Source organism: Oncorhynchus mykiss, chromosome 11, assembly GCF_057628025.1.
Source record: "Oncorhynchus mykiss isolate SJ-2025 chromosome 11, ASM5762802v1, whole genome shotgun sequence".
Taxonomy (NCBI): Eukaryota; Metazoa; Chordata; class Actinopteri; order Salmoniformes; family Salmonidae; genus Oncorhynchus; species Oncorhynchus mykiss.
This window is the reverse complement of record NC_143032.1, coordinates 29138485-29165954: the sequence shown is the minus strand read 5'-3', so window position 1 is coordinate 29165954 and position 27470 is coordinate 29138485. Positions and strand designations below refer to the sequence as shown.

General features: G+C 40.8%; 1 protein-coding gene across 2 annotated transcripts in view; it reads left to right on the top strand.

Moving 5' to 3' along the window:
- Window positions 1-27470, top strand: part of LOC110535563 (cadherin-18) — a 504366-nt gene that overhangs the window by 441178 nt on the left and 35718 nt on the right. For both annotated transcript variants that reach the window (XM_090189869.1, XM_021620628.3), the window contains 2 exons: window positions 5260-5513; window positions 20607-20743. In XM_090189869.1, coding sequence (XP_090045995.1) covers window positions 5260-5513; window positions 20607-20743 — 391 coding nt within the window. The remainder of the gene's footprint in view (window positions 1-5259; window positions 5514-20606; window positions 20744-27470) is intronic.

Sequence of the window (27470 nt, the reverse complement as noted above, 5' to 3'; positions counted from 1 at the left end):
GCCATGCTCACACCTCCCAAGCTTCCATCAAGGATACATCCAAAGTAGCTAACAGAGGTTTTAGTAGTCAGCACCCTAATTCCACTGATTTCAGAGGGCCTACTCAATTTAGGTCTGGATCCCAAAATAATTGCTTCAGTTTTCCCTAAGTGCAGAGATAGCTTATTATCTCCAAGCCATTTGCTAATGTTAGTAAACTCTGTGCTAAGTATGCTCTCCAACATAGTTTTACTTTTGTGAGACACCAGAAGTGTAGAGTCATCCATATCGTTAATATAGAATAAAAACAGCAGAGGCCCAAGCACGCTCCCTTGCGGAACGCCACAACTGAACCACTAACCTCAACTACTTGCTCCCTTCCTGACTTTACCCAGTCTAGAGGGATACTGCTCAACCCCAGTGCCTCAAGTTTGGAGATTAGGAGACAGTGGTTAACTCTATCAAAGGCTTTATGTAGGTCAATCAGTACCAGAGAATTACAAAAATTCCAAATTATATCCATAATATCGACAGAAACATGTCAAACATGTTTTATAATCAATCCTCAAGGTGTTTTTCAAATATCTATTCGATAATATATCAACCGGGACAGTTGGCTTTTCACTAGGACTCTGTTTTGCGCAAAAATCACACTGAGAGCCAACAACTCACCCCTTACGCAATGTGGACGTTTACGCTCATTCTTCAAAATAAAGGCCTGAAACTACGTCTAAAGGCTGTAGACACTTTAGGGAAGCCACAGAAAAAGGAATCTGGAAGATATCCCTTTCAATGGGCAATAGGGATGCATAGAAAGACAAGGGTTTTAAAATAAGAGTCACTTCCTGATTGGATTTTTCTCAGGCTTTCGCCTGCAATATCAGTTCTGTTATACTCACAGACAATATTTTTACAGTTTTGGAAACTTTAGAATGTTTTCTATCGTAAGCTGTCAATTATATGCATATTCTAGCATCTGGTCCTGAGAAATAGGCAGTTTACTTTGGGAACGTTATTTTTCCAAAAATAAAAATAGTGCCCCCTAGTTTCAAGAGGTTAATCCAGCAAACCATGCTATTATCTAAGGATAGCACCCCATTAAACATACACATGAAAATCATAATTCAACCCACCAGGCACAACACAAAAGTCAAAAATAACATATAATGCATGCCTTACCTTTGAAGATATTCTTCTGTTGGCACTTCATTATGTCCATTAAACATCACAAATTGTCCTTTTGTTTGATAAATTGTGTCGTTATATATCCAAAATGTTTTTTTTTGGCACGTATGATTCAGAAAAGACACCGGTTCCAACTCCCGCAACATGACTACACATCTAATTAGTTACCTGTAAACTTGATCCAAACTTTTCAAACAACTTTCCTAATCCAACTTCAGGTATTTTTAAACATAAATAATCAATTAAATTTAAGACGGAATAAACTGTGTTCAATACCGGAGGAAAACAAAGTGGAGCGTGATTTCAGGTTGCGCGCCTCATCCACAACAGTACACTTCACTCGATCCTCGTTCTGGACAGCCCTTCTTCATTTCTCAATGGAAAAACATGAACCAATTTCTAAAAACTGTTGACATCTAGTGGAAGTGATAGGAAATGCAAGCAACTGCCTTAGATTTCTAGATTTCCATTGAAATATCATTGAAAAGAGAGTGACCTCAATTTCTTTTTTTCCTGGATGGTTTGTCCTCGGGGTTTTGCCTGCCAAATAAGTTATGTTATACTCACAGACATCATTCAAACAGTTTAAGAAACTTCAGAGTGTTTTCTATCCAAATGTACTAATATGCATACCTTAGCTTCTGGGCCTGAGTAGCAGGCCGACACTTTTCATCCGGACATGAAAATAGTGCCCCCTAGTCTTAAGAAGTTTTAACAAACAATGCAGTTTTACGAAAAATACCCCCCAAAATAGAAATAAAATATACAAATAAATAAAGAGCAGCAGTAAAATAACAGTAGCAAAGCTATATACATGGGGCACCGGTACAGAGTCAATGTGCGGGGGTACCGGTTAGTTGAGGTAATTGAGGTAGTGTCCACATGTACATAGGTAGAGTTATTAAAGTGACTATGCATAGATAATAACAGAGAGTAGCAGCAGCATAAAAGGGGGGGGGGGGGCAATGGAAATAGTCTGGGTAGCCATTTGATTAGATGTTCAGGAGTCTTATGGATTAGAGGTGGAAGCTGTTTAGACGCCACTTGGACCTAGACTTGGCGCTCCGGTACCGCTTGTCATGCGGTAGCAGAGAGAACAGTTTATGACTAGGGTGGCTGGAGTATTTGACCATTTTTAGGGCCTTCCTCTGACACCGCCTGGTATAGAGGTCCTGGATGGCAGGAAGCTTGGCCCCAGTGATGTACTGGGCCGTACGCACTGCTCTCTGTAGTGCCTTGCGGATGGAGGCCGAGCAGTTGCCATACTAGGCACTGATGCAACCCGTCAGCATGCTCTCGATTGTGCAGCTGTAGAACATTTTGAGGATCTGAGGACCATGCAAAATATTTCCAGTCTCCTGAGGGGGAATAGGTTTTGTTGTGCCCTCTTCACAACTGTCTTAGTGTGCTTGGACCATGTTAGTTTGTTGGTGAGGTGGACGCCAAGGAACTTGAAGCTCTCAACCTGCTTCACTACACGCCCCCCGTCGATGAGAATGGGGGCGTTCTCGGTCTTCCTTTTCTTGTAGTCCACAATCATCTCCTTTGTCTTGATCATGTTGAGGGAGAGGTTGTTGTCCTTGCACCACATGGTCAGGTCTCTGACCTCCTCCCTATAGAATGTCTCTTCGTTGTTGGTGATCAGGCTTATCACTGTTGTTTCATTGCCAAACTTAATGATGGAGTTGGAGTCGTGCCTGGCCGTGCAGTCATGAGGGAACAGGGAGTACAGGAGGGGACTGAGCACACTCCCCTGAGGGGCCCTAGTGTTGAGGATCAAAGTGGCGAAAGTGTTGTTACCTACCCTTACCAACTGGGGGTGGCCCGTCAGGAAGTCCAGGACCAGTTGAAGAGGGAGGTGTTTAGTGCCAGGGTCCTTAATAACTTAGTGATGAGCTTTGAGAGCACTATGGTGTTGAAAGCTGAGCTGTAGTCAATGAATAGCATTCTCAAATACAGTTGAATTCAAAAGTTTACATACACTTAGGTTGGAGTCATTAAAATTTGTTTTTTAACCACTCCACACATTTCTTGTTGGCAAGTCGATTAGGACATCTACTTTGTTCATGCCACAAGTCATTTTTCCAATAATTTTTTAAAGACAGATTATTTCACTTATAACTCACTGTATCACAATTCCAGTGGGTAAGAAGTTTACATACACTAAGTTGATTGTGCCTTTAAACAGCTTGGAAAATTCCAGAAAATGATGTCATGGCTTTAGAAGCTTCTGATAGGCTAATTGACATAATTTGAGGCAATTGGAGGTGTACCTTCAGATGTATTTCAAGACCTACCTTCAAACTCAGTGCCTCTTTGCTTGAAATCATGGGAAAATCAAAATAATCAAACATTTTAGACCTCCACAAATCTGGTTCATGCTTGGGAGCAATTTCCAAATGCCTGAAGGTACCACGTTCATCTGTACAAACAATAGTACGCAAGTATAAACACCATCGGACCACGCAGCCGTCATACCGCTCAGGAAGGAGGAGCGTTCTGTCTCCTAGATATAAATGTACTTTGGTGCGAAAAGTGCAAATCAATCCCAGAACAATAGCAAAGGACCTTGTGAAGATGCTGGAGGAAACAGGTACAAAGCATCTATATCCACAGTAAAACGAGTCCTAAACAGATCTAAGGTGAAAAGCCGTTCAACAAGGAAGAAGCCACTGATCCAAAACCGTCATAAAAAAAGCCATACTACGGTCTGCAACTGCACATGGGGACAAAGATGGTACTTTTTGGAGAAAACAGAACTGTTTTGCCATAATGACCATCGTTATGTTTGGAGGAAAAAAGGGGAGGCTTGCAAGCAGAAAACACCCTCCCAACCGTGAAGCACGGGGGTGTAGGGCAGAACTGAAAAAGTGTGTGCAAGCAAGGAGGCCTACAAACCTGACTAATTTAACCTTGCATATTCCTTAGATATCATGCAACAGCTGTTGTTTACAAATGTACATAGACCGCCACCCCTTGTCTTACCAGAGGCTACTGTTCTATCCTGCCAGTACAGTGTATAATAAGCCTGCTGTATGTTATTCATGTCATCTTTCAGCCACGACTTGGTGAAACATAAGATATTACAGTTTATAATGTCTTGCTGGTAGGATATATGTATATATTATTATTTATTGTTTTGTAGAAATTCTCCAGCTACTCCATTTTCATATTACACAAACCCACGTGGGGTCGCGAACCGTAGTTTGGGAGCCCCTGGTGCAGAGTTTGTTGTCCTCTGGCAGGTTCTCCCATCTCAGCAAAGGAACTCCGTATTTCTGTCACTAGTGATTGGTTTCTTGGTCACCTTTCTGACCAACGTCCTCCTTGCCCGTTTGCTCAGTTTGGTAGGACGGCCAGCTGTATGCAGAGTCTGGGTAGTTCCATACTTTTTCCATTTCCCAATTATGGAGAACACTGTGGTCTTGGAAACTTGGGGTCGGGTACCCTAGTTTGGGAACAGCTGGATTAACCCTATCTCTCCCAAAACCCCAGCAAAGATTGGCTTTTCATTTATCTGAATTTCATTTATCTGCATGTCCATCCCCTGTATTTGGCCTCACACTTAAGTGTTTTTCCATTCCATTTTACAAATGTCAATAAAAATGTTTTGCCAGAGCAAAAACCTGCTAAAAATTAATTCATATGAATGCTGTACATTTGTTGTTTGCTCGCTGTGAAATTAATATGCAACTAGTCAGTGACAATTGTGTGGAGTTTGTGACAGCAACCATGTGAGATTATTACAGTATTATTTACAATATGTCATGGGATTTCTAATGATCTTCTTTGTAGAAGAACCCCTTACCTTGTAACATCACTTCTATAGCTTGTGAGCGTCATAGAGCAAATGTTCCATGTGCGTGTTCTTGAGCCTCTCAGCTCTTCCTTGATAGAGCTAACCCAGAAGTCTGTAGACATCTCAAACACACTGGTTTAAAACATGCTGGTGTTGCTGTGGGACGCATTGGTTTAAAATGTTGTAACATAGTACTTTAGTGGGCTACTTGCATTGTAATTACATGGTACACAAGTGGAGTAAAGTATGTTCCTAATCCTGCATGTTTTCCTGGTGCCTTTTTCCTGGACATACAGCCACTGAACTATGAGAGGAAGAAGACCTACACCCTTCACATTGAAGGAGTGAATACCCACGTGGAACCTCGTTTTTCCTACCTTGGTCCTTTCAAAGACACTGCCACCCTAAAGATCACTGTGGGAGATGTGGACGAGCCTCCTGTATTCTCTATGGATTATTACATCATGGATGTTTATGAAAACGCTCATATTGGTACAGAGGTGGGGGCTGTAACAGCCCGGGATCCAGACAGCAAAAACAGTCCTGTCAGGTAAGAGCTTGGAGACAATCTATTCTCTGTCTGCATCACCTCATCGCTAAGCCTGGGTAGTACAGTTTCCAGAACTAGGCTAATCATGTGTCCACTCCATGTTTTGTGTTCAAACATGATTCTCCAGTCTGGTCAGGCAAATGTTTTGTTGTTATGAGTATGCATTTAACTACTAGACAACACATAATATGCATGTATGCTCACGCGCAAAGATATGGTAATATTAACCTGATTTTATAAAAACATACAACCTTTCAAGTGTCCTAATAGGAATCAGCTTTCCTAGTTTGCACGGCATGGGCTCCAATTATCATGTCTAAAAGCTTAGGGCCATTCAGTCTATACAAACCTTGTATTCATTTTCACATTCCAAGAAATGAAGAGGGAATTGCGTCATAACCTCATATCAGATACAGTATATTATCCATACCCCAATAGATTGTAATCTAATATTCCATATTACATGATATAAGATCTTGGTTTTGTGAAACACCACGCTGTACATATGGGAATTCCTCAACTGTATTAAGCACTGAACCGCAGTCCCTTCACATGTTATTGTGGCCATATCTCTTTCCGCCATGTCTGCAAAAGACAGGCTGGCTAGCCAGACCCTTTATGAAGAAAGATGTATCTATAATACATTTTCAAGGAGTGATAGAGATGCTGACGGAGTCTGACATTTTTTAAACAAGATTCTTATTGTGAATCAACAGTTTAAGATATTTGAAAGGGATTTGTGTTAAACAAAAGGACATCTACATATGAAAGGGTCCTGGTGGGATACCTCCCCTCGTCTAATTCGTAGAGCTCTCTGTCTCACTGTTCACCACCAGAATGGAAGAGACAATGGGAAAGGTTTGAATAAAATCCATTTGAACTGAGGAAAAGAAAAATGCCACAAAATAATATTCCTTGAGTTAGTGGTTGACGGTTTGCTGTTGGGGACAGATAGCAATCTCTCTCTCTCTCTCTCTCTCTCTGATTGCTGATGCTGCTTTTGCCTCATGTATCATTTATGTTCCCTCAAGATACAAAGAAATAAGGCCAGTAGTTAGATTTTATTAAAGATAATTTCAGGTCCCTTTGTTATTGACACATTTTAATTGCCGAACAAGGTGGTGAGTCATAATCATCACAGCAACATCTTGAAGTTCCTCTGACCAAGGTGCTGTCTGATCTGACACCTCCATGATGAGAGTTCTCTAGCAACTCCTTAAGTTACAGAGAGTAATAACCTGTGTCACACTTGTAGTGCACTGTAAATGGCCTTCTGTAATAGTACTAACATCTTTTTTAATAAAGCCCTCTGTATGACTCAGGGTTAGAGAGTTATCTGATTACAAAAAATACAAAAAACTGTACACACTAAAATATGAGGGTTCCTCAAGGGTGCTTTGGGAAGGGTGATGGTTCTATGTGGAATCATAATGACTCAAATTAACCTTTGAGTTCTTTGATGGTTCTTTACAGTTCACCAAAGGGTTCTTTGCTCGTTTAGTCATAATTCAAATGTAGGGGAAGCAGCTCATTAGAACATTTTGGGACGGCTCTTTTTGTGCAACCGTGAGTGAGTGTCATTCCAGTTCATCTAACATGTTGTTTTATGCCATTCTACACTATGGCCAGTGACAGTGTCTTGTAAAATACTTTGAGTCAATTGAGAACAATTGAGAATGGTTGACTAAATCAATCAATGGTTTTCAAGTCTCTCCTCAGGGAACTGCAGCTGTTCCAGAGGAAGCTCACTTAATTAAACGTGTCACCTAACCCAATAATAACACCTATGGAATTTTAAGAATATAATATGGCTTCCCGTAATAAAAAAACCTGTATGGTTCTTTGAAAGGATCTACAAATAGTCATTCTTTATAGAATCATTCTCCATAAAGGTTATATAAAGAACCATAAAAAATGTATCTATATTGCAATGAAAGGGGTTTTACATTTATAAAATATGTTTGCAAAAAAATACATTATGACACCTTTCAGTCTTCTCAATGACATTTAATTCAGCAGTGAAAAAAGACACAAGTTTACGTTTGTTCCACCACAAGTCAGAGACCACTATGATGACACACCAAATGCGTTTGATTGATCCTTTTTTGTCTTCTAATGCCTCTTAAAGACATACTCTGGAATTTCGGTGAATAATAAGCATTTTTTAAACCTCCCTCTTTGGGCTTGATGTGTCAATATGTAGTTAATACATGCATATAATCTATGAGCATAATTACTGTTTTACCTCAATTAGACACGAAAATCCTAGTTTGAAAGCAACTGTTTCATGGAAGCTGTTTGGTGCCATTTTTCCTACACGTGCGCCAGCCCCCCTAGCAATTCGAGTTCTAGCCAATGAGCTTCAGCCCCTCGCCATTTGAGTTACAGCTAGTAAGATGCACACTGAGAGAGAGAGAGAGAGAGAGAGAGAGAGAGAGAGAGTTTTGAGTTTTTATAAAACCTTTATTTTTTACTCAAGTGTTAACATAAATAATGACGCACTGCCTTTTCAGAAATGAAACAACAAATGTAATTCCTAAACAAAAATAAATACATAACATATACATTCAACTTATTTCAGCAGCAAAAAATAATTTCCCCTCTTCTACAAAACAAAGCGCTCCTTCGTAGGCCCACTTCTCCTCAAATAATAGGAGATCTTTTACAGCTGAAAATAACTCAAAATCTACTTTTATTCTTGCTTTCACTAAACCTTTAAAAACACATCTTACATCCTGCCCATATCCCATTTCTATCTTATGTTTCCTACTCAGAAAAATTGACATCTTAGCTTGTCCCAAAATAAAATTTAACATTTGACATTTTCTTTTCTGTTGTTTATTATTGAAACGCCAAAATAAAAACAGTGTTATTGAAAAACTCCCCTACAGCTTTAAACAAAGATTCCAGCATTTCCAATAGAGGTTTTATCCTCTCACACTCCATAAAACAGTGAAAAATGGTTTCTCTTATATTACAAAAAGGACATCCATCTCTAACATCTGAGTTAATAACAGATACAAAAGCATTAACTGCAATGATGCCACGTAAAACCCTCCATTGCATATCACCAGTACCCTTTTGTAACGGTGGCTTGTACAGTGCTCTCCATGCTGGCTTTACCTTGTCATCAATGCCCAATTTTACCCTCCATGGAGTATCTTTTCTATTTTTCAATTTATCTTTATTCAACACCTTGACACAGGTGACCCCTTATACAATTCCTTCCCATTCACCTCATCCAAACCCACCTCCTCCAACCCTCTCAAATCCAGCAATAACGCCTTTCTTTCTGACTCTGGGATATTTGGTGTAATCCCTAGTTTTGGAAATGAGACGTCTTCATCTTGCACCTTCTTCTTGTGGCTACTAAGCATACCCCATTCTTCCGCTGACAGAGCCTTCCTACAGCTCCCCAGCATTTGTCCGACAATCCTTTCCGACCTCATCCCCAAATGTTCTGCCACCCGTCTTCCATCCATTAAGGCGGGCCCAGCCATGGCCATTAACTGTCTTAAGGTGATGATTTTCCCCTTCACCAGAATCTTGGAGAAATGTGGAACAGCTGCAGTTGTACAATCCAGTCTTGCCCCATACACCAGAGGTTCCTCCAACAGCCAATGCACTGACTCCGCTGAAGTTCGTCTGGACACCTTCATTATGCTCCACACTCTGAGAAGGCCTCTGTAAAACGGAGGTACTCCCTCCCTAGAAATCTGGCTACTATCAACCAGAAATAAAGCCTTCTTTAAACCTAATCCTCCAACCCGCTGTAATATAAGACCTGCCACCCCTCTCCACACCACATTTTCCGGTCCATAAAGCAACCTTTGAATAAACTGAAACCGGAAAGCAGCAGCCCTACTAGCAAGATGTACAAGACCTTGTCCTCCCTCGTCTTTTGACAAATACAAAACACTTTGTGGAACCCAGTGATATTTATCCCAAAAGAAATCCACAATAATTGCCTGTATCTTAGCCAGAAGGCCAGATGGTGGTTCTAAAACTGACAACCGATGCCACAGTGCAGAGGCAATCACATTGTTAACTATAATAGTGCGCCCCCAATATGACATACGAGATAGTAACCAACGCCATCTCCTCATCCTCCCTTCCACCATTTCAACCACCCCACTCCAATTTTTTTCCATAGTCCCCTCATCTCCTAGGTACACTCCAAGATACTTAAAACCTCCCTTACACCATTCTAGCCCCCCTGGCAAAGCCATGATCCCTTCAGACCATTCTCCAATCTGTAAAGCACAACTCTTTTCCCAATTTACCTTTGCAGAGGATATTCCCCTAAAACGATCAACCATTAGACTAAAACTATCCACCACCGCATGATTTTTCACTACATCATCAGCATAGGCTGAAAGACGAATAGGAGGAATATCCTCTGAAAGTCACACCCCTGCAATGCGACTTCTAATGCTATTTAGTAGTGGCTCTATAGCAATAGCATATAACATCCCTGACATAGAACATCCCAGCCTAATACCTCTACACACTTTAAAAGGAGCACTCAAACCACCGTTAACTTTCAATACACTTTCAATGTCACCATATATCACCTTTATCATGGCAATAAAACCAGAGCTGAACCCAAACGCCTCAAACGTGTGCCATAAATATTGATGTTCAACTCGGTCAAATGCCTTTTCCTGATCAATTGAAATTAGACCAGCATCCAACCCAATAGCCCTAGAGACGTCCAAAAAATCACGAATCAGAGAAATGTTATCCCCTATCTGCCTGCCAGGAACACAGTAGGACTGATCCGTATGTATGATTTGCCCCATCACCTCCCTCAGCCTGTTGGACAAAGCCTTTGACAATATCTTATAATCAGTACACAATAAAGCCACCGGCCTCCAGTTCTTCACCTCCCTCAGGTCACCCTTTTTGGGCAGTAGGGTGAGGACAGCCCTTCTGCAGCTTATTGGTTGTAACCCTCCGGTTAAACTATCATTAGCTACTTCTAACCAATCCTCTCCCAACATAGCCCAAAAAGACTTAAAAAAGTCAACGGGAAGCCCATCAATGCCTGATGCCCTTCCATTTTCCATGCCTTTTAATGCAGTGTATAAATCCTGCAAAGACAATGGTTGCTCAAGCTCAACCTGAGCTTCTGCAGCCACCTTTGGGAGCCCATCAAAGAACTGCTGTGTCACTGTTTTGTCCTCTTTGTACTCACACTTGTAGAGCTCAGCATAGAACTCTACTGCCCTCTTTCTAATTTCACTAGGGCTAGTGAGCTCTTGTCCAACAGCTGATTTGAGACAATGAATCATTTTTCTTTGTCCATTCTTTTTCTCTAAACCAAAGAAAAATTTGGATGAGGCATCCATTTCAGATATTCCCTGAAATGTACTTCTCACCAGTGCCCCCTGTGCTCTGATACCCAGCAGGTCTGCCAATGCAGCTTTTCTCCTCTTGAGGGCCTGAGTATGGCCTCGATCTCCTGTGGTCTCAACCAACGTCATGAGTTCCACTATTTCAATCTCTAGGGCTTTCATTGATCTGGTGATATCCTTGGTGACATTCCTCGTGTATTGATTACAAAATAGTTGAATCTGGATTTTCCCTATATCCCACCATTGTTGAAGGGATACAAAACTGACCTTTTGAGACCTCCACCTCTCCCAAAAAAAACGGAAACAGTTCCTGAAGTGAGCATCACTCAATAAAGTTATATTAAAATGCCAGTATGCGCTTTTAGGTGTTACATCGTTAATGAACACCACCTCTGTTATTAAACAATGATCAGAAAATCCCACTGGAGTTATCACACTTGATTTACAGACCTGAGATTGATGCTCAAAAACATAAAACCTATCTAACCTGGCCATAGAGATGATGTTCTCTCTCACATGCGCCCAGGTGTACTGCCTTGTTCCTCCATGTTGACTCCGCCAAATATCACACAGTTCATTTGTTACAATAAGGCGTTTTAAAAAAGTCCTTGAGGCTATATGAGGTTCTTGGTGATTTCTATCTAAATCGCTAACTGTGCAGTTAAAATCCCCAGCAATAAACAAATAATCTTCTTTGTTACATTTCTCAATGGTATTTGATAATGTCTCTAAAAAACATACCCTCTCAACTGTCACCACTGGGGCATATACATTTATCAGACACATATTGATGTTTTCATACCTTGCTCTAACTTTTCATAACCTCCCCTCAACTACCTCTTCAACCTCATATGACAAAGGCAAAAACCCTTTTGAGAACAAGATAACCACACCCCCACTTTTTGAGTTTTTATGACTACACACCACTGCCCCCCCCCCCCCCCCCCCCCACTCCTGTTGCCACATAACTTCATTTTCCAAATTACTATGCGTTTCTTGTAGAAAAATTATGTCACTTCCCTTTCCCCTCATTAGCTCATACACCATGGCTCTTTTTTTAACATCTCTTGCCCCATTTACGTTTAAAGAAGAGATCTTAAAACTGCTCATGGATAAAAAAAAATACAGAGGAAGATACAGCCACCACATCTCTTTACAGAGTTAAAACTGCAACTGAACTCTTTCATTTTCTTTAGAATTTACATCACTTATTACTCTCGTGACCACTTTCTTGAGTCTAGCCATTTCAGGGCTTTTCAAACCTCCCCCTGTAATTTTTGACATCAGAAACTTTGCTGATTCAATAAACAATTCACGTTCAGGGAAAAAATCAGTTACATTGTAATCCTGCATATATTTCTTCCCTTTTGTCAACCTTCCACCCCATCTATCTCACTATATTGTTGTGACACGTCAGATGACTCACTCTCGCTATCTCCCCAGAAGAAAACTCCATCTCTACAACCTGTTCATCTTCAACTGATTTATCCATCTCTACCTTTCTCTTAGAATTAGACCCTTCACCACCCCTTAAATTCTTCCTTTTACTCCTCGGTATTTTGAAAACATCTGCTTCCTTTTCTGTTATTTCAATCTCCTCTTGACCTCCAATTTCATTTTCCAGCACCACCTCAGCGACGGCAGTCGCAATCTCACCTACTGTTTCCCCTCCCTCTTTGTTCTGATCTACCACAATTGCCCCCACATCTGCCCACCTTCTCTCTTCCCCTACACCTGTAGTATTTTCATCCCTTCGCTGTGGTACGTTAGTTGCACCCGCACTAAAGCTACTACCAGGCTCAGTGCGCTCATTCTCTGGACAACTACGCACCAAATGCCCCTCTCTTCCACATCCAAAACATTTCATTGATTCAGTAGATGCATAGAAGACATAATCAAATCCATCAATCTTAAAACTAAACGCTAAATTCAGTTCATCTCCTTCCTTTTTTAAAATCATATGCACTTCTCTCCTATGAGACACGACATGTTTCAACAACGGAGATTTGCATCCAAAAAGAACCTTCTTTATTGTAGATAAAATTTGACCATGGCGAGATAACTCTCGCTCTAACACTTCATCTCTAACAAATGGTGGCACGTTAGAAAGCATAACTTTCTTCGCCGGATTCATAAGCGGAAATACCGGCATCTGTGTCTCCCGCAACACAACACCCCTCTCAACTATCTTATTCACCTTTTCAATTGAATCTAAGAATATCACCACAGCGCTATTCATCCTTGAGGCTGATTTGATGCTATCATACCCAATGATAGCACCCACAGCCAAGCTACATTCTTCCACTGAACACCCAGCCGCAGCAGGAATTTTTACTCCATGCCTCCGACTAAGTTTTTCAAACTCTACACTTCCGCGAGTGGCCATTGCAACCAGCCCCACCCGCTGGTTGTGCCCTCGCGAAAAACCAACCTCAAAGATCCCACCACCCCTATACGTGCTTAGTGATAGTTAAACAATATACCCTTAAAACAACTAAACTAATCAATATATATGTACATACCAAAACCCAATAGAGTGAAAAGAAATTCCATTCGCTCTCACAATCACCCCTGCTTGACGACTCACTCCCAGCATGCACTCCGACGAGAGAGAGAGAGAGAGAGAGAGAGAGAGAGAGAGAGAGAGAGAGAAATATGACATGGTGCAAATATGAGGTAGTAGGCAGTTTTCAGGGACCACTTCTGTCTCGTGAGTGCTACTTTCAGAACAACTGGCTAAAAGTATACAGAAGTACTGGAGAATCTTTTTACGGGGAAAGCATTCCGAAAGTAACTGAAAATAATCCGATTAAGTTACTGAGTTTTGGTAATCCAAAAGTTACGTTACTGATTACAATTTTGGACAGTTAACTAGAACCTGTAAAAATTACATTTATAAAGTAGCCTGCCCAATTCTGGACTTACTTGACCCCTATAAGGAGTATAGGCCATTAGCGAATGTCCATCTCAGGACACTGACATGTGAATAATTGACAGGCAAACTTTGTTGGAGGATTTCAGTTTACCAGGAGAGTGTAACTTTTGCCATCGTATTCAGTTACCTTATAGACTGATGCAAAACCCACCACACCAAGCAATTGATATGATATGAGGTTGTGTTTAGGCATTTTTTGTGCTGTCAAAATTTCACACTTAAAAACATTTCACTATTTTGACGTCTTATGGAATCACATGATCATGCAAACGCCCATTCTGTTTTTGATTCCTCCCATGTAATCACCAAACGCTTGAACCTTGCTGTTAAAATCTCTCTTTCAGTCTTAATTGGTTCATTAAAAGATAAATTACCAACCACACATTCAATGTTCATTTCACACATAATAAAAATCTGACCTGCATATAGGCTAACATATGGAATTGTTTTAAAATGGTCTTAACATGCATTATATAGCTATTTTATTTGACATTTTAGGACCTCTTTAATTATAAATATACAAATATATATAATTTGATAAAATATTGAATTTTGCCTTTACTACGAAAAAAGTATGAAAATGTATGCACTCTACTGTAATTCACTCTGGATAAGAGCGTCTGCTAAATTAATAAAATGTCAAATGTAAAAGTACTTTTGCCGATAGAAATGGGTTGAATAACACATTAATAAATGGCAGTAAAATACAGTCAAAAAAATAATCATAATGTATACGGTTTTGAAGTGTCTGTCCTATATCGAGGAGATATAAGAAAGCTCAGGAAATTTTTGTTTTTTGGATACACATTTAACCCCTGATTTGTGTTGCAACAAAACTACCTCCATACTTCCATTAATGGGTCACCTTCGAACGTGATCCGTAGAGCAAAACAGAGAGCTTAGAGTGGCCATATTAGTTTGTAGGCCAAACCATTCGACGCTACAGACGTTTTCATCAGAAGATCGATTTCCGGGATGTCTCATGGTCTGACAAACACCACTGTAGTGGTTGAAAAAGTTGCCATTCGTCATATTGAGTAAAAATACCTTAATATAACATGACTCAAGTAAAAAAGTGGAAGGCACCCAGTAAAATAATACTTGAGTAAAAATATTTTGTTTTAAATATACTTATTAAGTATCAAAAGTAAAAGTATAAATAATTTCAAATTCCTTATATTAAGCAAACCAGATGGCATGATTTAATTATTATTATTATTATGATTTTTAATATGGATAGTCAGGGGCACACTCCAACACTCAGAAATAATTTATAACAAAGCATTTGTGTTTAGTGAGTCTGCCAGATCAGAGTCAGTAGAGATGACCAGGGATTTTCTCTTGATAAGTGGGTGAATTGAACCATTTTCCTGTCCTTCTATGTGTTCAAAATGTAATGACTACTTTTGGGAGACAGGGAGAATGTATGGAGTAAAAACTAAAATTAATTGTAGGAATGTAGTGGAGTAAAAATATTAAATAGTACTTTAAAAAATGGAATAGTACTTTAAAGTATACTTAACCCTTGTGATGTCTTAAGGGTCAAAACAGAGTGCAATGAATACTCAGGGATAAAAAAAGTGTAGATTCACGCGCAGAGCATGGCAGGTGTTAATTTCGCATTCACAGAAGGCAGGAATTATAGTCACAGGCAGGCAATGATCATACACAGGTAGGCAAACAGGCAGGTAAATCAAAACGAGGACTGAAGGCTCTAACTGGTTCACATAAACAAGCTAGGAAAAGGTTTAGTAGTCTAAATGAAGAATACCTCACAAAGGCACAAACAGAATAAACTGAACTAAATAAGGAGCTGATGAGACCAGGTGAGTAACTAACACAGGTGAAAGAAATGAACAAAAATGAAAGACAGGGCTACGTTCAAGAACACAATGAAACAGGGCCACCACCAAGTACACAACGAAACAGAAAACAAGGTTGACTAAGAAAATAAAAACAGAACATTACAGTACCACCAGAACTTACGGGACCGGTGGTTCGTGTAATGCTCGGATGTCCTGACACCAAGGACTTGTTACACCATTGCATCAGTTGGGGCTAACAGCTGCTGGTATGTAATTCTTCCCAGCTGGTGTCTCAGGAGGAGCCTGGTCTGAGGTTAGGGCTTCTTGTATGGCAGAGTGAACCTCCCACTGTACCGGTCCCATAATGCATGAGAAAGGAAGAATGGGTGTAGGGTCTGAGTTACTGGACAGAATGTCAAACTGGTGGGAGCGAGGACCAGCTTTTACGTTTTTCTTTACAGGGACGTAAGTAACATAAAAATGGAAATGTGTGAAGCAGAGAGCCCAGCCGGCTTGTCTGGAGTTTAACTTCTTGGCCCCTCTGATATATTCCAGATTATGATGATCTGTTAGGATGAGAAAGGGATGTTGTGCGACCTCCAACCAATGGCGCCACTCCTCGAGGGCCAGCTTGATGGCGAGGACTTCTCTGTTCCCCACATCGTAATTCCTCTCGGCAGGGGATAACTTCCTGGAGAAGAAGGCACAGGGATGTGATTTTGGAGGTGTTCCCACCCGCTAAGAGAGGATGGCTTCTACTCCTACTTCGGAGGCATCCACCTCCAGGGTGAAAGGAAGGGTCGGATCAGGTTGGCGAAGGACAGGAGCTGAGGTGAAGAGGCGGTTCCGAATGAACCGGCGATAGTAGTTGTAGAACCCAATGAAATGTCGGAGTTCCTTAACGGTGGTGGGTTTGGTGACTTGTTCTCGGTGACTTTGTTCTCATCCATGCTGACCCCTCCAGGTGTCCGTACGAAACTGGGGAAGGTTACAAAGGTTACATTGGAGGTGCTCTTTTCAGTCTTCACATAAAGGTTATGGTCAAGGAGCAGTTGAAGAACCTTTTGCACATGCTGTATGTGTTCATTCAGGGGGTGTGAGTAAATCAGGATGTCATCAATGTAGACGATGAGAAAGCAGTTGATTATATCCTGGAAAACCTTGTTTGTGAAGGATTGGAAGACGGCGGGGGCGTTAGTGAGGCCGTAGGGCATGACCAGGTATTCGTAGTGCCCTTGTGTGGTGATAAAGGCCGTCTTCCATTTGTCGCCTTTACGGATAAGGTTATATGCACTTCGCAGGTCGAGTTTTGTATAGATGTTGGGGCGGCCCACTTGTTCAAGGGTCGCTGGGATCAGAGGAAGAGGGAAATGGTTCTTTACCGTGATGTCATTCAGGGAATGGTAATCAATACATGGACGGAGACCACTGTCCTTTTTACCAACGAAGAAGAAGATGGGGAAGAAGAAGGACAAATAAAAGCGTTTTAGTGATTCATCAATGTAATTCTCTGTTGCCTCATTTTCCAGGATAGATAGTGGGTAAACACGGCCCTTCAGTGGGGACACTCCAGGGCGTAAGTCAATAGCCCAGTCCCCTGGGCGATGTGGTGGCAGAGTGAAGGCCTTGATTTTGCTGAAGACATTGCTGTACTGGTCGTATTCAGATGGTATGGTGGGTGGCACTGCAAAGGCAGAGTCCTCAATGGGGGTGACTCTGCAGGGTAGGCTGAGACAACTGGTGACGCAGATAGAAGACCAGGACAGTAGTTCACCTTGTCTCCACGAGATGGCAGGGTCGTGACGACAAAACCTTGGGTGTCTGAGGATGAGTGGCTGTTTGGGGGAGGAGAGTTCCATGAGTTGAAGAGTTTTGATGTGGAAGACTCCAATCTGGAGGGTGACACTCTTTGTTAGGTGCGTAATGAAGCCCGTGCCCAATGGCTGCCCGTTCAGGGTGTTAAACCTTAAGGTAGAAAGAGGGGTGACAGGTGTTAGATCATTGTCAAGCTCTTGTACTAGCTGGTGATCGATAAAATTACCTGCTGCACCCGAATCTATCAAGCCCTCTACGTACTTAGTAACCTCCTTCACAGCTATCAATACTGGGATGACGAATTGCTTCTGGGAGATGTTTAGAAATAAGGACACACCTACCTGCATGGCAGCGGAGGGACCCTTCTCATCTCTCCGTGGGGGGCAAACAGGGCAATGTCTGAGTAGATGATCTTTCCCTCCACAGTATAGGCAGAACCCTTCTTGGACCCGCTTTTGACATTCGATACACGGGAGAGGAGCATGGCCCAACTGCATGGGCTCTGGAAGACTTGGACGGGATGGCAGAATCATGGAAGGAGAAGGTTTCGGGTTCTTGGGTGGCAGAGTTCTTCGGCGGTCGGCAACGATGGAGATGGACATATGAACGTATTGATTTAAATCCTGAAGGTCACCTCTACAGGCCAGCGCCACCTGAAGTTCCCTATTGAACCCTCTTCGGTAGACGGTAAGTAAAGCAGCCTTACTCCATCCACTCCCTCCAGCCATGGTGCGGAACTCGAGGGCATACTCGGCATCTGAATTGCATCCTTGTTGAAGTTCTATGAGGAGGTGTCCTATAGGATGACAGGAAGGAGAGTGATCGAATACCTCTTTGAAGAGGGTGTGGAAATTGGTCTTGGATCCGAGTTCTGTGCTGTTGGCAGTCCATATGGCAGTGGCCCAATCCAGGGCTTTGCCTGTAAATACATTGAGCACAACCCCACTAACTTCGGTGGCAAAGTGAAGCTTGAAAAAGGCTTAGTAGTCAAAATGAACAATACCTCACGAAGGCACAAACAGAATGAACTGAACTAAATAAGGAGCTGATGAGACCAGATGAGTAACTGAAACAGGTGAAATCAATGAAAACAGGGCTACTTTCAAGAACACAACGAAACAGACGACAAGGTTGACTAAGAAAATAAATACAGAACCTTACACAGAGAAAACCCCCTACATGATAATTTTTCAACTTGAAATTTGAGTGACCACAACATTAGAAAAAGTGAAACATCGCCTTTGTTCATATTTCCATAAAAGCTGTAACCCACCAGGGTACAAAGATTGTCTTAGGGTCATTTTTGACCCGGCAGTTATAAAATAATTTATACACCACTAAAACCACAAAGACACACACACACACATACAATGACAATTTGAGATTGTGTGTGCTACTGATCGAACTCAGCCAGCAGCTCCTGAAGAGGAGGATCACCATGGCTGGCACAGTTAGAAAGAACAAGCCTGAGCTCCCTGCACTCCTCGCAAAAAGGGGGAGAGAGGCCTTCTCATCAAAGTTTGCCTTCACCCCCACTACCACTCTAGTTTCTTACCTCCCAAAGAGGAACAAGAATGTGGCCCCCCTGAGCACACCGCACAAAATAGCTGAGATCAGTGATCATGAGGACAGAAAGCCAACCGTCATCCTGGATGACAACCACAACAAAGGAGGTGTGGACAACCTGGACAAGGTGACTGGAACTTACAGCTGCAGGAGGAGGACTGTCCTCTGGTCCCTGGTCATCTTCCATAGCATCATTAATGTGTCCTCATACAATGCCTTCGTGGAACAAGATCAACCCTAACTGGATGCCTGATAACCTGAACAAGAGGAGGGTGTTCCTGGAGCAGCTGGGAAAGGCACTTGCAACCCCACACATTCAAAGAAGGGAGCACCTCCCCCGCACAGTGGCCTCTGCAGCACTTGAGAAAGCTGTTGAATCTTGTCCTGATCCACCTGAGGATGCAGTTGGGGCAGGCAAGAGGAGGATTTGCCAATTTTTCCCCCAAAGAAGGACTGTAAAACAAATACTATGTCCTGCACGTGATAAATACATCTGCAAGTCCATGAACACACACTTGCATACTGTCCTACATGTTTGCTAATTAAATTTGATTGATTTATGTTCATCACATTTTTGTTTGTATCTATTATCTTCTTTTATTCTTATTTATTGTTGTTGTTTATACACCTTGTGGGTGATGGAAATGGTTCAAAAAATGGTAGAAGACTAGTATTTTGTAGTTGAATTCCTCATTGTACAGAATATATCACTATGTTGCCAAAAAAGTTCAAGACTGTTATAGCTTCCTTTCAATAAAATGCATTCAAAACTACTTTCTTCACATTTCTGCAACTTTTAGGCTATACAAGAGCTATCTCTTGCTAAAAAAAAAACATGTTTACACCTACGCAGTATCTTTAGCAATAATAATAATAAACCTCTACTTTAGTAAATAAAACAATTATGACAGGTGTGTTATAATAAAAACAGGTGGTGTCCACTGATTAAATGCAGTCTTTCTGCATTGTGAAGAGGGAAAACACAGATATTCACAAGGTTTGTGATGAAGGTTGTTTCTTCATGCAAAATAGATTTGGGGTTTAAAATTCAATTAAGCTGCTTTATTTTAGGGGTTAATTGAAGGAGGGTAATTGTTTACCCTTAGGACATGGGGAGTATACAGAATGTTAAGACTACACAAGGGTTAAGTACTTTACATCACTGCACTGCTGTAGCTCGGCCATCTTCAACCGTAGATGCGTAAGGCGGACATAGGCAGATTGAGAGATAGCCCATGCAAAAAAACTCAAATCTGTAGCTTAAACTGACATATTTTGATGGTGATGTTTTTTATTATGATACTTAGATTGATGCAGTCCTATGGGTCCTGATCTTATAGTGAGCCCTAGTCCTATGGGCCCTAGTCAAAAGTAGCGGCCTAAATAGGAAATAGGGTGCAATTTGGGATGCACAACCACTGTACTGTAAACTGTGGACCGTAGACTCCATAGCACACAGGGATACATTTGACATCAACCCTTCAAGGGTAATTTTTTTTTGCATTGTGATGCATTTCCCATTTCCACAGGTCTGCATGACATTTTTATTAGACTGTGCAGAAACGATATTAATGCGTTTTTAAACTATCCTCTACCTCCTCCTTTCTCAAAATAGGTATTTCATCAACCTCAGTGAACATGGAGATAAGTATTTTAACATTGACATGGACAGCGGAGTTATAAAGACTACCCAGAGTCTGGACCGGGAAGACATGCCGTGGCACAACATTACTGTGATGGCCTCGGAGGTTGGTAGGTACCCAGGGTTTCCATTCCTACTGCAGCAGGGTGTGTGTCTGTATGTGTGTCTGTGTGTGTGTCTAAAGGGTAGGGGAAGCATCAAACTTAAAATCTAAAATCTACCGTATAGAAGTTTGGGAGGTGAGGTTTGAAGGGTCAATCAATTCATATATTCTTGTTCTGACCTCATCACTGCTATTAATCTTTCCTTTAGCCTTTACACAAACATAATGATGTACTAATGGTATTGAGGTATATGCCTAGATGGTTGCATCAGATTTGGAGATGATTCAATATGAATTGGTGTGTATGTCACTGTTGAATTTGAAATGAGGGGTTTAGTTGTGGTTGTAAGGAGGTGACTGAGTGATAAATGACTTATGAAGCTGTTGACATCCCTGCTGTGGGGCTGAGTCACAGTGTGTGACCCAAATGACACACTATTCCATAGGGCTATGGTCAAAAGTAGTGCACTAAATAAGGAATAGGCTGCCATTTGGGACGTTACCCTATGATTAATTAATGATTGTGTTTTATATAACCTATTATAAAGCATTTCAATTCTGGTTGTCTAATGTGTCATTTATGTTACCGTTTCCAAAATGCTGTTCTTTTATGAAAAGCACAACTATAGAGATGTTGTTTTGGAAAAGCTTTAACAGTCTATTCATAGCACATTTAATGGAAAAAAAATACAATTCCAATACCATTTTGGCTTTTAAAAGTGTATTATTATGCATGGGTCATGAAGAGTTGCAAGATTTCTCCTCGAGTGTTGAAAAACATGACTTTAAACAGCTTTCAATTTGTTTATATCCCATCCACAGAATTAAGCACTTCAGGCTCACTGCTGGTAAAGCAGATGATTGACAAAGGCAATGTACTGTACTCCGTCTCAGATTGAACAATTATTATTTAAGTTATTGGTCAATTAGAAGGAATAGGGGAAAGCTCGCTCATAATTAAAATATTGATGCTTTATTTGTCAAATTATAATTAAAATTATGACATTTTGGCCATCAATGCCCTTCACTATTCTCATAAACATAGTTAGTTCCACTTGCATTGTACTGCATGCACTGAAACATTAACAAAACACAAAACAAAAACAACATTCTAGCTAGCTAACTAGACAGTCATTCGTGCTGACAGATTGAAACTGATGTGTTTCAAATTATCCCACACAACATGACATTGCTAACCAGGCCTTGGCATACACAATTTGCAAGTTTATTAGGAAGTTTAATAAGTTACACTCACCGGACAACCCTGGTGGGTATTTTAGCTAGCTTGGTTTCCATTTTCCAACAGATTTTTCTTCTTCCCCTGACTGCTTGTCAACGGTTACTGTTCTTGGAACTCGTGTTCACCAGAACTGGCTTCTGGCAAACTGTTTGCCACTACTGGCAATAAGTATTGTTGCCACAAGTTTGCCACAGATTCAAATAGAATGTTGAGAAAATAGTTTGCCAGATAAAAACCTCTGGCACTCTGTTTGCCTCTAGTGGCAATAACTATTATTTTTGTCAATGTTTTGCAGCAAATTCACCAATAGTGGCAAACATTTTCAATCTTCTGGCAACATTTTGTGGCACACTATATAGTTTACAGTAAATTTGACAAACTTGCAGGAAGTTTGCCGCAACAAATAATCGCGTATACTGGAGATTGAAATAAGAACGTCTCATACAAACCCACATGATATACATGTCAAGATGTCACTATGTCAACATCTTTATGATACAAGTATTTGGAATAATGATATAAAGTGTTCTATCTAACAGCATAGCACTTAACTGCAATATTTCAGCATCACAAAGACTCCGACATAACATTGCAAAGGGGTGATGATGCACTTATCATGATGATATCTACAGGTAACTGCCAAAATAAAGAAAACACCAAAATAAAGCGTCTTAGGGCATTGGGCCACCACGAGCCAGAACAGCTTCAATGCGCCTTGGCATAGGTTCTACAAGTACCTGGAACACTACTGGAGGGATACCATTCTTCCATGAGAAATTAAATCATTTGATATTTTGTTGATGGTGGTGGAAAACTCTGTCAGGCACCGTTCAAGAATCTCCCATAAGTGTTAAATTGGGTTGAGAACTGGTGACTGAGATGGCAATGGCATATGGTTAACATAGTTCATGCTCACCAAACAATTCAGTGATCACTTTTCTTCTTCTTCTTCTTCTTCTTCTTCTTTATTATCGTGCTCCGCGTACAAATGTTATAAACGTCCCTCTTTCAGGACCCTGTCTTTCAAAGATAAATCGTAAAAATCCAAATAACTTCACACATCCTCATTGTAAAGTGTTTAAACACTGTTTCCCATGCTTGTTCAATGAACCATAAACAAGTAATGAACATGCACCTGTGAAACGGTTGTTAAGACACTAACAGCCTATGGTAGGCAATTAAGGTCACAGTTATTAAAACATAGGACACTAAAGAGGCCTTTCTACTGACTCCCGAAAATCACCAAACAAAAAATGCCCAGGGTCCCTGCTCATCTGCGTGAATGTGCCTTAGGCATTCTGCAAGGAGGCATGAGGACTGCAGATGTGGCCAGGGCAATAAATTGCAATGTCCGTACTGTGAGACGCCTAAGACAGCGCGTTACAGGATGGAAACAACAACTGTCCGAGTTACACCAGGAACGCACAATCCCTCCATCAGTGCTCAGACTGTCCTCAATTGTCTGAGAAGCTGGACTGAGGGCTTGTAGGCCTGTTGTAAGGCAGGTCCTCACCAGACATCACCGGCAACAACGTCACCTATGGGCACAAACCTACTGTCGCAAAAAGTGCCCTTCACTGATGAGTCGCGGTTTTGTCTCACCAGGGTTGATGGTTGGAGTCGCGTTAATTGTCGAAGGAATGATCGTTACACCGAGGCCTGTACTCTGGAGCGGGATCGATTTGGAGGTGAAGGGTTCGTCATGGTCTGGGGCACTGTGTGTCAGCATTATCGGACTGAGATTGCCTGCAATGACAACAATCTCAATACTGTGCGTTACAGGGAAGACATCCTCCTCCCTCATGTGGTATCCTTCCTGCAGGTTCATCCTGACATGACCCTCCAGCATGACAATGCCACCAGCCATACTGCTTGTTCTGTGCGTGATTTCCTGCAAGACAGGAATGTCAGTGTTCTGCCATGGCCAGCGAAGAGCCCGGATCTCAATCCCATTGAGCACGTCTGGGTTCTGTTGGATCGGAGGGTGAAGGCTAGGGCCATTCCCCCCAGAAATGTCCGGGAACTTGCAGGTGTCTTGGTGGAAGAGTGGGGTAACTTATCACAGCAAGAACTGGCAAATCTGGTGCAGTCCATGAGGAGGAGATGCACTGCAGTACTTAATACAGCTGGTGGCCTCACCAGATAGTGAATGTTACTTTTGATTTTGATCCCCCTTTGTTCAGGGACACATTATTCCATTTATGTTCATCACATGAGTGTGGAACTTGTTCAGTTTATGTCTCAGTTGATGAATCTTGGTATGTTCATACAAATATTTACACATGTTAAATTTGTTGAAAATAAACGCAGTTGACAGTGAGAGGACATTTCTTTTTTGCTGAGTTTAGGTGAACAACGTACTGAATTGGCAGTCTATCAGCCTACTATTCTGTAGTATTCATTACACTTTGTGAAAAAAATTGCCCTACCAACTAACTCCACACCCATTAAAAACAGAACACCAAATAACATTAGAATTTTGATTTGATTTGACATCCTTAATTGGCTTCATCTGGTTAAAACTCAGTAGTACATACAGTGTCTTCTCTGTTTCACCACACTCTTTCACCACACCACACTTTCACCACACTCTCCACTGTGCCTGCGTTGCACCAAACAGAGGGCGTCACAGACACCAGGAATCTTCAACTTCGGTTGACCCTCCTCAACATTTCACACCTCTCCAGTTATCATTCCTTTCAACTGCGCCCTGCTATGGAGAGGAAAGCAAGTCACAATTCTTGTCCCCAGTCACGTGGTGTGGAGCACACACTCCCTCTGGAAGGCAGAAATGCAAAAAATCTACATGATTACACTTTGAGTCCCTTTCATCGACCAAACATTCCCGGACCTCTTTTCCACTCAACCCGACACCACATATGGATCAGCCAGAAGGCAAGGATCCATTCTCTCCAAAAATGTCACTCCGACTGGGCAAAAAAAACATATTCATCACCATCAGGATGAGATTGAAACTTTGCCAACGCAGTTAATTCATCCTCACTCTCTTCATGATCAATATTATTCTGCAGCAACCCATATGTACTCTTATTATATTCCACTCTCTTAATTTTTTTTCCTGCCCGCCTTCTTACCGGCCTCAATGGGTTTAAACACCGATTCAACCACAAAAACCAGAGAGGTTTTCCAATGCCTTGCAAAGAAGGGCACCTATCGGTAGAAAAAAGCATACATTTAAAATCCTTTTGAGCATGGTGAAGTTATTTATTACACTTTGGATGGTGCATCAATACATCCAGTCACTATCGAAATGCAGGTGTCCTTCCTGACTCAGTTGCTGGATAGGAAGGAAACCTCTCAGGGATTTCACCAAGAGCCTAATATAGACTATAAAACAGTTACAAAGTTTAATGGCTGTGATACAAGAAAACTGAGAATGGATAAACAACATTGTAGCTACTCCACAATACTCCACAATACTAATTGACAGAGTGAAAAGAAGGAAGCCTGTGCAAAATAAAATATTCCAAAACATGGCACTGTTATTTTAGCAACAAGGCACTAAAGTAATGCTGCAAAAAATGTGGAGAAGCAATTTGCTTTTTTGTCCTGAATACAAAGTGTTATGTTTGGGGCAAATGCAATACAACACATTACCAAGTAGCACTGTCTATATTTTCAAGCATAGTGGTGTTATGGGTATGCTTCTAATCGTTAAAGACTGGGGAGTTTTTCAGGATAAAAAAAATAAACGTAATGGAGCTAAGCATAGGCAAAATCCTAGAGGAAACCCTAGTTCAGTCTGCTTTCCAACAGACACTGGGAGATAAATTCACCTTTCAGCAGGACAATAACACAAAACACAAGGCCAAATTTACACTGGAGTTGCTTACCAACAAGACAATGAATGTTCCTGAATGGGAAAATTACAGATTTGAATTTAAATATGCTTGAAAATCTATGGCAAGATCTGAAAATGGTTGTCTAGCAATGACCAACAACCAATTTGACAGAGCTTGAAGAATTTTGAAAAGACTAATGGGTAAATGTTGCACAATCCAGGTGAGTAAAGCTCTTATAGACTTATCCAGAATGACTCAAAGCTGTAATCACTGCCAAAGGTGCTGCTACAAAGTATTGATTCAGGGGTGTAAATACTTTCTCAATACATTTCTAAAAACATGTTTTCATTTTGTCATTATGGGGTATCGTGTGTAGGTGGTTGAGAATCTACAGTATGTAAGCCATTTTGTACATTGACTATAAGACAACAACATTTGGAAAAGTCAAGGGCTATTAATACGTTCTGAAGGCACTGGAAGTTATTATGAACTTCACAGGGTAGTAAAAGTGCAAGGTGATGCACTTGATGCTCCTTTCCAATAAATATCAAGGGACTTGAACTCAGTAGAGTTCAATTTGATTTCAACATTTTATGTGCACTACCTCATCCCCCACAGCTTATTATTATCTGATTAAGTCAATGTGATGGAAGCACATCTCTAGTGGGAAAATGTGCATATTGTTTTTTGCACATTTTTGAATATTCACTTGAAAATCTGTCGCCAATTGGATAGAAACCTAGCTAATGACCTCAACTTGCACATGCCAAATCTAACCAATAACTAACTAAAAAAATATTCTCACACCCACATCTATATGCTTCAAGTTTAGGTAATTTTTGTATTTCTATTGCTAGGACATTGTGGAACTTATACAATAAATGTTCACATCATATACAGCATAGACTGATATTATGATTTATAAATGTAAAACCGTTTGGTAAGAAAATGCAAAAAAACTAAGTCATACATACAATACATCAAATATTTGCACATTTATAGCATTGGTTTAAATTGGACAGTCAGACATTTGTGTCCTTAGCTATATTTCCTATTAAATAATCAATTATCAAATTAGTCAATGTTCCACTGTTCTTTGTATTCTTAATATTATGTTGTAAATTCATTAAATCAATTCGGGCCCCGACGACTTCAGGAATTCCTATCAGGCTAATTTGTAATCACAATTAGGCAATCCCTCACCAACTGACGCTGAGGCTGCATACAAATGTGTCTTTATCTTTTTGCCTCTCTTTAGTATGCAAAAGGTACAATGGCATGTTTAAACTTTTCCCATCAAAATTGTGAATAATATGTTTCTATATCAAGACTGATTTCTTTCAAATGGGCCTTTTTTCCCAGACACAGATTGAGCCTAGTCCTGAATTTAAAAGCATAGAGCAGGTAAGAGTTTGACCAATGCGATGGAAAGGCCACACACATCCCCTCCCATGCAGGGTACATACAGAAGCTCCTAATTGCCACCCACCAAAATTAGCCTTCATTTAGGCTATTGTTTATATATAGTACCCGTTAAAAGTTTGGACACACCTACTTTTACTTTATTTGTACTATTTTCTATATTGTATAATAAAAGAAAATACATTAAACCTATGAAATAACACATATGAATCATGTAGTAACCAAAAAAGTGTTAATCAAATCAAAATATATTTTATATTTGAGATTCT